We start from the raw sequence: 13,544 nt of genomic DNA, 5'->3' as shown, positions 1-13,544 counted from the left end.
CATGCTCCAGCACCTCAATTTCCTTCTAGTAGTGAGGAGCACAAAACTTAACACAGTATCCAAGGTGCAGCCTCACCAGTGATGAGTAGAGGGGAATGATCACTTCCCTGGTCCTGGTGCCCCCATGATCACTGATACAAGCCAGGATGCCACTTGGCTTCTTGGCCACCTGGGCACGTTGCTGGTCCATATTCAGCTGGCTGTTGGTCAAAACCCCTGGGCCCTTTTCTAATAGGTACTTCCCCACTTCCTCAAGCTTGTAGGAGTGCATGGGGTTGTTATGACCCAAGTGTAGGACCCAGCATAATAGCTGGGCTTCAACTTTATGTTTTATATGTAGAATATGTCAAAAAAACCAAACCAACAAACAAACAAAAGCAAACATCAAACAAACAAAAACAAACAAAAAACAAACAAAAAACCCCCAAAATCAAAAAACCCAACAAAACCCAAACCAACCAAACAAAAAAACCCCAAAAAAGACCCCATCACAAATTGCGCTTAAGGCAATAAACCAGGGATTGAATAAAATTAAGTACAGAGCAGAGCTAAATTCAATAAATCAAAAGTCCACAAGAAATATGAAGAATTTAAGAATGTTTAGATGACTTAATGACACCTGAAGGCTGTTTGGGTATATGAACACCACCAGTTTTAATACCAACTTATACTGATACACTGTAAAAACAGGAGCAGAAGGCTGGAGTGAGCAATATTCTTCAGAGATTTGACAGCAGAAGAAACAAATTAGTATTTTGCAGACATATCATCTCCAGTATGAAGATCTACACACTGTAGCAAAAATTGAAGTTATATTGAAAAAAAATTTAAAAAATCCCAGGAAACAGGGTATATCTCACAACTGAGAATGTTCCACAAGTTAAGACAAAATAAGGGAGGACAGGGGAATAGGTAAAGGAAAAAAAAAAAAAAAAAAAAAAAAGCAGGCTGCTTATAGACGTGTCAGGCTCTTCTGTAAGAGTAAGGCCTTTCATTTGGTGAAGGCTTTATTTTACATCCCTCTCCACAAAGAGCATACATAGAAAGTTACTTCACAACCCAGCCCACTCAATATTAAGTTATTCTTCCTTGGTACCTGAGGGGTTAAGAAAAATGTATTGTTGAGAACAAAAACCATCTTTGAAAAGATACTCACAGAGCAAGAAGTTCCAAGAACCCAGTGAACCCTCACCATTTCTTTCAGTAGTTCAGTTACAAAGTCAGAAGACCCCGCCAAAGTGAGTGGCAGATGCCAATACCAGCTCCACACTTAGCAAAGAGCATAAATGGCCACATAAACTGCCCCACATTCGGGGAAGTTTCAGGGAAGAACTTGTATGATACAGTAAAAGCATAATGCTATCACAATTCCTCTTTATAGAGGACTGGGAAGTCCTCTCTATCATGCACATCTCTACATAATCTTATCTCGTGTAAAGGGAAAAAAGGTAAAGGTGGAAAAAAAGCACAGACGAGTTTTTTCTGAGGGACATTCATACTGGAGACCCCATTCTGTGGGAACTGTCTCCCTCTCTCTCCACTCAGTAGAAAAGAGTCCTAAGCCACATGAATTTTTGACTTCCAGGTTCAGTGCCCAAAGTCAGTGTTGGAGTCAACTGATTAATATTTATTATGATTAACCATCTCTTCAACCAGATGTAGATAAGTATGTGGAGCTGGACTAGATGACCTTTAAAGGTCCCTTTCAACTCAAACTATTCCATGATGTACTAAATAGGTCAAATAAAATGTTTATTTGATCAATTCTTGTACTTCAAGTACCTGACAAAACAGACCTGACAGTATCTCAGCCTGCAATATTGAAGGTAGCTCACCTATTCTCAACCCCAACACTGTGCCAATTGCATTTGTAAACAGCGTGCACCTCCAAATTTGCAAATTTTTTTTTAAACCTTTAAGAAATCTTACAGTTCTATGTTTACCATCTACATCCAACAGAAAAATTAGTGCTAAGTGCCACTAAGGAAGCACATAGGGGAGTATGACATCTTTATTTTTACCTGGGCCAAGAAACGAACCAAGCATTCCAAAAAAATGAAATGCCAGAATACAATAAAAGGCTCCACAATTCCTACAGCATCCAGAAAAACAGAAGGACAACTAGAAATATTATTACAGAAAATTCAGTTAAAATGATTTTAGAAATCACAAGTTGGGTGCTAACAATGCATTAGGAAAACCCCTAAACATAGTACTTTAAAGGAAATTAAAAGGTCTAAGACCCAAGAAAAATTTCTATAATGTTAATGCATATTATAACTTATGTATGCACACACTTCGTAAGCCTTGAAAAAGGACCAAGTCTCCACATGTTCACCAAGACCTCCATCATTCTTGCTCAAAATTCCCTCTATAGCAATCATATAAACATGAAATAAGCAAAGGATTTTTAATTGTGAGGGAGTTAATACTACGGTGTTTTCTTTGTATAAAATAAAATCACCAGAAGGATTTATTCTCTTAAATGTCACTACAATTGCTTATTTTATCATGGAATCACAGAATCATAGAAATGGTTTGAGTTGGAAGATCATCTAATTTCAACCCCCCTGCAAGGGCAGGGACACCTCTCACTAGACCAGGTTGCTCAAAGCCCCATCCAACTTGGCCTTGAACACTCACAGGGAAGGGGCATCCACAACTGCTCTGGACAACATGTTGCAGTGTCTCACCATTCTCACAGTAAAGAATTTCTTCTAATACCCAACCTAAATCTACCACCTCCCAGGTTGAAACCATTCCCCCTCACAGAATATTTTCATTGCATCATCATGGTTGGAAAGGACCTTCAAGATCATCAAGTCCAACCATAAGTCCTACACCACCATAACCACTGAATCATTTCCTGAAGCACCGTTTCTACCCATTTTTTGAGTACCCCCAAAGATGTTGATTTCCACCACCTCCCTTGGCAACATGTTCAAATGCTTCACTACTCTTTCGGTGAATAAATTTTTTCTAGTAATCCAACCTGAACCTCCTCTGGCACAACTTGAACCTGTTTCCTCTCCTCCTAAGACATTGTTCCTCTTGTCATCTTCCTATAACTAAACACCCTTAATACCCAGCTTTTCTGTAGGCCCCCTTCAGATACTGGATGGTTGTTACGAGGTCTCCTCAGAGCCTTCTCCAGGCTGAACAACCCCAACTCTCTCAGCCTGTATTCATAGGAGAGAGGCTCCAGCCCCCTGACCATCTTCACAGCCCTCCTTTGGACTTGCTCCAAGAGCTTATTGTTATTATCTTGCAGACTCCAGACCTGGATGCAGTACTCCAGGTGTGATCTCATGAGAGGGGAGTACAGGGGGAGAATCACCTCCCTTGGCTTACTAGCCATGCTTCTTTTGATGCAGCCCAGGACAGATCTGGCTTTGTGGGCTGCAACGCTACATTGCCAGCTCATGTTGAGCTTCTCATGAACCAGCACCCCCCAGTGCTTGTCAGGGCTGTTTTCAATCTATTCTCTGCCTAGCCCGTGTTTGTTCTTGGGATTGACCCATGTGCAGGACTTTGCCCTTGATCTTGTTGAACTTCATGCAGTTTGCAGGGGCCCACTTCTCAAGCCTGTCAGGGTACCTCTCAGAGTCTTCTCCTCCCTTCAGAATGTCAACTGCAGCACCCAGGGTGGGGCCATCAGCAAAGCTGCTGAGGGTGTGCTTGATGTCAGTGACAAGGACAGTGGCAAAGATGTTCAACAGCACTCGTCCCAACACTGAACTCTGAGGAACTCCACTTGTCACTGGTCTTCATTTGGATATCAAGCCATTGACCACTACTCTTTGAATTGGACCATCCAGCCAGTTCCTTATCCCCTGAATGGTCCATCAGTCAAATTCATGTCTCTCCAATTTAGCAACAAGGATATTGTGTGGGACTGCAATGGATGATTTACACAAGTCTACATAAATTACATCAGTTGCTCCTCCCTCTTCTACCAATACTGTAACCCCACTGTAGAAGGCCACCAAAGCTGTCAGGCACAATTTACCCTAGGTGAAGCCATGTTGGCTGCCACTAATCACCTCCTTATTTTCCATGCTTCTAGGATAATCTTCTCCATGATCATGCAAGGCACAGACATGAGACTGAACGCCCTGTGGTTCCCTGGAGTCTTTTTTCCCTTTTAAACATGTGGATAATTATCCCCTTGTTGAGTCAGTGGGAACTTCACCAGACAGCCATTTTTCAGATACAAAGGATAGTAGCTTATCAACTTCATCCATCAGTTTCCTCAGGACCCATGGACAAATCTAATGAATGTTTAAGTTACATTCCTGCAGCTTTCATTCAAAGACACACAAAAAATAAATCACATGCTGTTTTCATACCTGTATATGAGTTATCAACGTGACAACAAAACACAGTGTTTATTTCAAAGGTAATATAGAAGCCATACCAATGGTTATGGCTAATGTTGAGGAAATATACTTAATTGATTTCCTTATGCTGCTCTTCTTCCTTGAAGAAAGTTTATTCAAACTTAGCAAGCCATGGTTTTATTTATTGGATAAAAAAGGTGCAAATAATGTCTCCAACTGTACTATACCATTGTATCAAGATAACATATTTTTTAATGTTCTTTAGACAAGTCTCTCAACAAGTGTAATCTTACACTTAGACTCTTCAAATTTATTTACTTCAAGTGCACGGACTAACCAGAAGAAACACAGGAAATGTCATTATATTCTGGGATTTTAATGCTTCCATGAAACACATGGGTATACAAACTACCTCATACACAGTCATCAATTTCGTAATGTTAAAATATGCTTGGAGTACACTATAGGATAATGAAGCCATACATGGAATACATATTTTCCAAGTTTCTGCTTACAAGAGTTCTGGTTTTGGCACAATGTATTAAGTTTCCGTGTAAACTTGCAGGGAATTTTCAAAAATGAAGCTGACACAGCTTTCATATTGATTGCAACAAAAGCAAATTGTAAACAGCTTTATAAAAAACACATCCCCCACCCATACGTGTAAACTTAAACATTCCATGGCTAAGCTGAAAACTGTGGACAAGTAAAACTTGGTTCACTAAGTCTAATTGCATAGGGCAAACACAAAAATGAGTTAGTAAATTTCTGAACAGTAACTACTCCACTATAAGGAAAAACTGCTCAAGTGGTAAAACCTGAAGATTAACAACTACAAGTAATGTCAAAAAAAAAAAGGTATGTTAACTTTCAAGATACACCCATTCAAGGAAGTTTTGTAACATTTACCTGTGTCCAAGCGCTTTACAGGGGACTCATCATCAACCTCAGAATCTCCACATGCACTCCTTGATCTTTTCCTTGGGTGCAGAAGTGTCTCCAACCTTGGAAGGACTACAGACAAAAAGGTTTTGGTCCCTAGCTGTGGAGAAGTTGGCTGGGTTTCAGTGTTCTTTGCAGACTTTTGGGGGCTTATACTTTTCGATTTGCAGAAGAGAATGGATGTACGTCTGTTTACATCAGTTGATGACTCAGCTACAGCAGAAACAGTCGACTCATTGAGATTACTGTCAAGTAAGTGTTCTGGAGTGTGTCCATTTATTTCTTTCTGAATGGAAGTGCTATATAATTCATTATCAAATTTTACTCTTTTGTAAAGCTTACTCTGCTCTGGATTGAGTTCTACTGGTTTGAGGGTTGGTGGTTCTGAATTAGTCTCCAAGTTTGAAGGAAGAGGTAATGCATCTGATGGTTCAAGTTTAGGGGGAGATTTATCTCCTGAAAAAATTATAAATAGAGTGTGATTTTTGAAAACCTGCAGTTATAAAGTCTGTTATAAAACTCACTATAAATGTGCAGCCCACCAAATAAATTGTTGTTTGGAAACAAAGCATAACATTTTAAAAACAAACCTTGTCTACCAACAATCTGTCCTAGTTAGTAGGTCCTACTTTTATACTGGAAATGTAACAGGGATAGAAAAGTAGGTGTTTATAGTTGGTGTTAACAACTTATACCTGAGTAAATATTTTTACGTCTCATGCAGTTATGTTAGTTTCATTAACTAAAAACTAAGAACTCAATTTTTTAAAATAAAAAAAGTTGGGTTGGTGGATGATTGTCTGTTAAAATGCAATTACACTGCCATTCAAGTTAAATTAATCTACTTCACCTTGTCAATATTCACCTTAACTGCTTAAGACAAATTTTATCAAATAAGAATTAAAAAAAAAAAAAAAGCACTTGTAACCTCATCTACTAGAGTGAACTAAAATGTGTTACAAAATTCACAGAAAAGCAATGTTTGCAAAGCTTCTAGCACAGTTGTGCTAGAAGTTTACCTACCAAAACTAAACAGAGGAAAAAAAACACAACTAAATGAGATACCCCCAAAGTCTTGCAGCTTGATTAGCCACTAGTTGGCAAATACACACTTGACAATGCAGACATGACAGAAGAAATCCAAAAACTCAACCTGCACCAGTTTTTCTTACTTCCCACAGCCCCTTTCCCCTTTTTTTTAAAAAAACATCAACATGGTCATATCCCAGGCAATTCCAATAACTCCATGCTAGGGAAAGAAAACGGGAGATAACTGTGAGTGTATAAAAGTAGTTTCAGTTTTTCATCCCAAGTGATGGGAAAGAAAACAAACATTCTACTGTTGCAGCATTCCCAAATACCAGAAGAACTCTAGAACCCATAATTATCAACTCAAAAAGATGTTAGAGCCTACCCTCTGGCTTCCATAAGGATCTTATAGAATACAAATTAATGGTAAGATGCTTATTAAAGAGTAAGTGTACAAGACCAACATAACATTCATGCTATGATAAGAATTTAAAAAATTTTATTAATTTTTCTACACCACCTGAAAAAAGGTGTAAAAAACCAAGGGTTTAAGTCCTGTATCTGTACTGGATTAAATATTATCTCTATATTGCTTTGGTTTGGGCTCAGTAATGCATACTTGGAAATCAATGGCTTCTAAATGTCTGCTCCATTTTTTCAGGTTTACTCAAACATTATCATATCATTATCATATAATTTAATCAAACATTAGCATAGTTCATATTAAAACCATATTGTTAAAGTGCAGTTATGCTCACATAAGCCATACATGTATTAGAATTGGTAAATACTATGTCAGGAAGACATTTAGAATGAAATGTCAGATAAGCACATTTAAATTGCCATTAATCAAAAAAAGCTTGTAATTCAGAATGTCCAAAGTAATTCTTTGTGAATAAATTCCGATTTTCTTACAATTAATTAGAAAATATTCACAAACAGATTGAAAATCATAGAATAATTTGGGTTGGAAGGGACCTCTAAAGGTCATCTAGGTCCAATTTCCCTCCAGTAAGCAGGGACATTCTCACCTACATCAGGTTGCTCAGAGCCTTGTCAAATGTCACCCTGAATATCTCCAGGGATGAGGCCTCAACTATCTCCCTGTTCCATTTTTCCACTACCATCATGGTAAAGAACTTTTTCCTAGCATCCAATCTACTCTTCTCTAATTTAAAACCACTGACCCTCATCCTATCACTACAAGCCCTTGCTAACAGTCCATCTCCAGCCTTTCCATTTCCCCCTTCAGATAACGGAATGTCACTACTAGGTTTCCCCAGAGCCTTTTAATCACAGAAAAATACTTGAGAACTATTTATTTCAACAATAAATCCTAAATTTCATGGGATTACTCTGGTACTGTATTTACAACACAATCAGAAACTGAACACAGAATCACAAGGGGATAATTCACAGCTCTTCTAAAGTCCTTGGGCATAGGATTCTCCTACTTTAATCGAATTTCTTCTGGAAATTCTTTTTACTCATCTAGGTACCTTCCATTTCAGAACTGAAATCTGAACTAATGACTATTACTTTTCACTAGACCAGAATTGCAACAACAATGCCAAGCAGCTCTCAGATCATGCTCTTTATAATGCTTTTTTTAAAAAAGTTGTAAATAGAAGAAAACAGCTACTGTTCATTTTCAGACTATTTTTTGCACAACAGTTGCAGTGTAAGGTTGTCATAAAAATGTTAAGCTACAAGCAAAAACAGTTAGTGTATTTATTATCTGCCAGAAACTACATTCCTAGGGATCTAAAGTCAGTTACACTGTAACTTAAAAGATTTTTTAAAAAATAATAAATTAAAACCAACTCAACACATTAAACATTTTAAGAATACTGAATGACCTCAGAACAAGATAAGCACGCTGATTTACATACTTCTTTTCTCCTATTGCTGAAGTCTCAACTAAGTTATATGTTTGAAAAGAATTCTCTTAGTCTCACTAAGAATTAAACACTAAATTGCTCTTTGAATGGCATTTAAGGACAGTTACTTTGGTAAAAAATTACAAAAAAAATGTTGGTAGTGTCAAGCTGCACCAGACAGACTATTTTGTTTATTACCATGCTTCCACCTTCCCTTGAGCTCTTTCCTCCTCTCATTCAACACACTTACTCAAAATGAAATATATTTCTAACTTTCCTATAGAAAAATATTTTGGCTTTTTGGAGAAGAGCTGATTATGGGTAAATCTTGTTTGTTACTTTTTATTAAATGAGCTATAAGGACCCCAGTAACTGATTTAAAAACTAAAAAATGCAAATTTCAACTGAAATTGAATGTTAGGTCTTTCTAGTGTATTGCTGTCATTAAAATCAATGGGAATTAACTGTGAGTAGATGTTAACCCCTGTTTTGAGGAGGAAGAGAAATGAAAGGGGAAAGGATGGTTAGATGCGTCTGACTTGATTCTATAACTTGAATTTCGTTATGTCCTATCAAATAGTTACCTTTATTTAAATAAATAAATGCCCTAACACAAACCTATACCCTCCTCAGAATATGAGGTAGAGAATTAAAAAAAAAAAGACTGCAAAAGACAGTACAAGGGACACAGTTTTCAGCACTACTGACCTAGGTTCTCATGATCCCTAGTACATATTTTGGCATTGAAGAGGATTTCCGAAAGTACAAAAATATTATCTACTCAGACATTTCCTATCCCTTTTCATATTAGATTGTTTGTACTTTCCTTTTTTAACATCTTTATTTGTTTAAAGCCTTGCTACTGTGAGAAATAATGGAGGGAAGTTTTGTTTAACAAGATCACTCATATTATTAAAATATTTGTTGTAATTAGGTGGCCATCTCTCCAATTAAAAATTAAATAGAATATTAGTTTACTACACTTATTCCTTAATTCACATGATTAAAGAACCCAACTGAAGTTTTAGAACAGTACTGATTTAAACATGATGTAAAATCTTACCTTCTTCTTCTCCATCTTGTTCTAATGCTGCACTTTCTTCTTCAAAACTTCCAATACCTGATTCTATTTGAGGAGCTTGGTTGTGTTGCTGACTTAATTTGTTGCGAATACTGCTGATTTCTTTCTTTAACAGCTTTGCTCTTTTGCTCCTTGACCCACTGGATTTCATTGCACAGGTGAGATCAAGTTTTTCTAGCAACTCTCTCAGCTGTTCTTCCAAGGACATATGCGCTCTGTTTGCAGGATTCAGTAACCTATCCACTGAAGTCAAATATGTATAATTGAAAACGTGTTAGTATTTCCCAGAGTATTTCCCAGAATACCAACAGGAGGAAAAAAAAAATCACTTGCCAGAATTTTAAAAAAATCTCAAAAATCTTAGATTACAGTCTTAGTAGCTTCACCATTACGAGTCAAGCAATGTTGAAATAAATACACTGTATAATTATTATTCTTGATGAGTACTTGCTCAAGAAAAATAAATCGCAGACCAGAGAATTAAAAGGTCAGAAGGAAGACATAATTAAGCCTTGCCGCCGTAATAAATTATCTCTTTGTTAAAGAGAAGGGCAAGATCATGGTTGTAAAAAAAGTGCTAATTATTGTACTTTATGGCCAAAACCTCAGATTATTTAAGAATATGCTTAAATTTATGTGCACTGGTAGTGATTTTCCATCACTTACAAGTATATACAATCACGGGAAAGAAAATGTTCAACTGACAACATTAGAATCTGCATTGACAAAATTAGAATCTGGCTAACACTGTTTTTTAATAACAGATCTAGTAAAATAGAAACACTCAAATCTTTCAAGCAATGTTTTTGACGGGGGTGGGGGAAGGAGAAATCTTGTCAGCAAACCGAACAGCAACCATCTTATACATCTATATGAAATGTACACACTGCATGTAATGAAAAATGTAACTTAGAAATAATCTAAAAAACATCTTACCATCTTCCCAAGAGAAAGGTGGGGGTGACTCAAGTTTAGGCCGTTCAGGTAAGTGCATTCCAGTTTCATTATTATAACCGATTCCTTCAGCATCTCGTCGAGCTTGCCTGAGCACTACACCTCCTTGATCTCTTAACCGTACTGCAGCTCTATAGAATATGGTATCTTTTGCATTGTATTTCATACAGTTATCTATGATAAGATTGAAGTCTTCTTCAAACTCACTGAGGTTTTTATAGCCTTGAGCATCTAACCGTTTTCGCATGGTAGAGAAATCCATAGGATGTTTAATATGATCCAAATAGTCTGGAACCTTTGAATAAATATGTAATACACAAATCGGTTATCCACCTTGACTATTTTGTAACATTTCAAATAAAAATCTTCAAAGTGTAACTTAAAATCGCACATTTTGATATTACAAATGTACAAACAGTAAAAGAAGTATATATTACAAGATTCTGCATCTTAGGAAAAAGGTTGGAGCTTTACTAACAGATGCTCTAACTATGTGTTTTCAGAATTCTGTGTTTTCATGTACGTATTACAAGCACATTTATTTATGCACAGGTGTACTTATGGCAGTATTTATACCTGCACAAAATATCTGTGTGTATGAAGCATATGCACACTACCATATTATACAATATACAGACATGTATATGTGCCATTACACACATGTATAAATGTGTTGTGTACATTTGCATGCATATGCACATACATACAATCTAGTATCCCAGTGTATGAAAAAGAATCTCAACTGCAAGTAAGATGACAGTATCCACATTTCAAATTTTTAAGACACCCTCTGAGGTGTCAAATTATCTTACTGCAAAAGATCGGTGTGTATTTGTGTTATTCCTTGCAAATATTTCCCAGAAATTATTTGGGCATATGACCATAAACAGACCTTCATAGCAGTAAGTCATACATAACTCCTAATGTAAACTATAAGAATATCAAAGATTAAAAGGAAACACTGCTCCTCACTCTGCATGCAACGGTTTGCTTCTTGAAGTGCTACCAAGTCATATTTAGGTACATAGGTAAACAGAGTTTAAAACATACCTCTTTAAGGTTCACTGGCTGAGCAAATATACGAGCAGAATCCTTTTCCTGCAACTGATCCAGAACTGATCGCAGAAGTACAGTGAATGGAGTAAGCTGAAGTTCCATAGCAACCTGCTCAATCTTGACCTAAAGAAGTATCAATCACTTTTCATTATGATACACTTTTAAAATTGCTTTGCAGCAACAGAAAAGTAATTCAGATATTAAACACAATACAAATATATTTAAGTAAAAGGATCGAATGCTACTTTCCATATCAGTTGGCATTCATCTGACATGCATTTTCAGCTCATCCCTTCACTGTAGACAACTTGAACTCCAGCTTTTCACAACTCAAATCTGTATTTTATTGATAAATTAATTTTGTTCCATGTTTAACTGTATTCTTTGAAAACTGTTACGTAAGAAGTGTATGTGTGTCAACAATGTAAAAACAAGGGAAAGAATTTAAAGGTAATGTGATTAAAATTAAATTTCAGTTGTAACATTTTCAAAGTGTAGACAGAGAATCTGATGAACATTTCACTGGCTACATTAGACCAAAACAGAGAATAATTTAAAACACCATGGTCTCTGTAAATTCCAAGAAAACTATTTTTAAAAACAGAATTAACAAAATATTCAAATACTTGATTGTCCTTGGGAATTTTCATTATTTTTATATTACAACTCCTCTACAGTTTTATATTCAGCCAATATAAAGAGTTATCAACAAGAGTTGTCTTGTTAAGGCAAACAAATTCCTAGTGACACATTAATGGTCTCTGTGCATACCATGCAGTATAAACACATAAACTATACAAAACCACACAAAATGTGTGTTTATAAATAATAATAAATCCTGAGTGTAGAACGAGTGGTATGGGAATGTACAGGAATGATACATGGAATTCCAGAAAGCACTCAAGAACAACCATAATAGCTTAAAATGAAAGTTCACAGCTTGCAAAAAACCAAAAATGGAATGGTATTTTACAAATAAAGACTCACAAGTGCAAATAGTTTGCTTTCAGTTTTCATACAAAATGTTATCTTTCTGCATTATCAATTCCTCAACTCTCTTATAGCAACGATGTTAACTCTAGAATGTCATAGGAGGGATGTAGCTTGATTGTTTTGTTTCTGATTTTTTCTATTTTTGTTGAGAGAAGAAAGTACTATTCACTATAGGTACTTTTATTGGGAAAACCTGAAGAAACTAAAATTTCTACAGTTCTTCATACACTAATCATCTCTGCAAGTCTAACAGGATGGCTTATTAAATAATCTCTCTACACCAACGCACACACAGCATAGGCAACAAACAGGGGGAGCTGGAAGCCACAGTGCTGCTGGACCACAAGACAAGGACTGGGGGAGCAAAGCCCCCCCACACTGTAAGAGAAGACCAGGTTTGTGACCATCTGAGGAATCTGAACATACACAACTCATTGCGACCTGATGTGACACATCCCAGAGTCCTGAGGGAATTAGCTGATGTAGTTGCCAAGCTACTGTCCACAGTATTGGAAAAGCCATGGCAGTCAGGTAAAGTCCTTGGTGAGTGGAAAAGGGAAAACACTGCATGCATTTTTAAGAAGGGTAGAAAAGAGGAACCTGGGAACTACCCAGCTGTCAGCCTCACATCTGTGCTTGGGAAGATCGTGGAACAGATCTGCCTGTAAGTTATGCCAAGGCACCCCGAGGACAGGGAGGTGATCAGAGACAGCCAGCATGTCCTCACCAAGGGTAAGTCCTGACTGACCAACCCAGTGGCCTTCTATAATGGGGTGACTATATCAGTACTTGACAAGAGCTCCAGATGTTACCTCTCTGGACTTACGTAAGGCCTTTGAAATGCTCCCCCCACGCCACCCTTCTCTCTAAACTGGAGAGCTATGGATTTGACAGATGGACTGTCTGGTGGATGAAAAATTGGCTGGATGGTCATATCCAGAGTAGTGGGTCAACAGCTTAGTGTACAGATGAAGACTGGTGACAACTGGCATCCCTCAGGATTCCATACTGATACCAGTACTATTTTACATCATCATCAGTGACACTGACAGTGAGACTGAGTGCACCCACAGCAAATCCGTGACAACTTCAAGCAGAGAGGTGTGGCTGACATGCCTGAGGCCACCCAGAGAAACCTGGACAAGCTCAAGGAGTGGCCCTAGGAAAACCTCATGGGTTTCCACAAGGCCAAGTGCAAGGTCCTGCAACTGGGTCAGGGCAACCCCCAGTACCAATACAGACAGGGGGATGAAGAGGTTGAAAACCTGA

At 37.3% G+C, this 13,544-nt stretch overlaps 1 protein-coding gene across 10 annotated transcripts in view; it reads right to left on the bottom strand.

Moving 5' to 3' along the window:
* BRD1 (bromodomain containing 1) overlaps window positions 1–13,544 on the bottom strand; it is a 67,050-nt gene that overhangs the window by 19,284 nt on the left and 34,222 nt on the right. For 8 of the 10 annotated variants that reach the window (XM_071733817.1, XM_071733818.1, XM_071733826.1 and 5 more), the window contains 4 exons: window positions 11,277–11,405; window positions 10,209–10,521; window positions 9,255–9,515; window positions 5,250–5,738 (listed from right to left, as the gene is read on the bottom strand). In XM_071733817.1, coding sequence (XP_071589918.1) covers window positions 5,250–5,738; window positions 9,255–9,515; window positions 10,209–10,521; window positions 11,277–11,405 — 1,192 coding nt within the window. The remainder of the gene's footprint in view (window positions 1–5,249; window positions 5,739–9,254; window positions 9,516–10,208; window positions 10,522–11,276; window positions 11,406–13,544) is intronic. The other 2 variants (XM_071733824.1, XM_071733825.1) reach the window with 2 other exon arrangements.

This window comes from Heliangelus exortis, chromosome 1 (assembly GCF_036169615.1).
Source record: "Heliangelus exortis chromosome 1, bHelExo1.hap1, whole genome shotgun sequence".
NCBI classification, from domain to species: domain Eukaryota; kingdom Metazoa; phylum Chordata; class Aves; order Apodiformes; family Trochilidae; genus Heliangelus; species Heliangelus exortis.
Note: the sequence above shows the minus strand (reverse complement) of the source record. Positions and strands in the feature narration are given on the sequence as shown.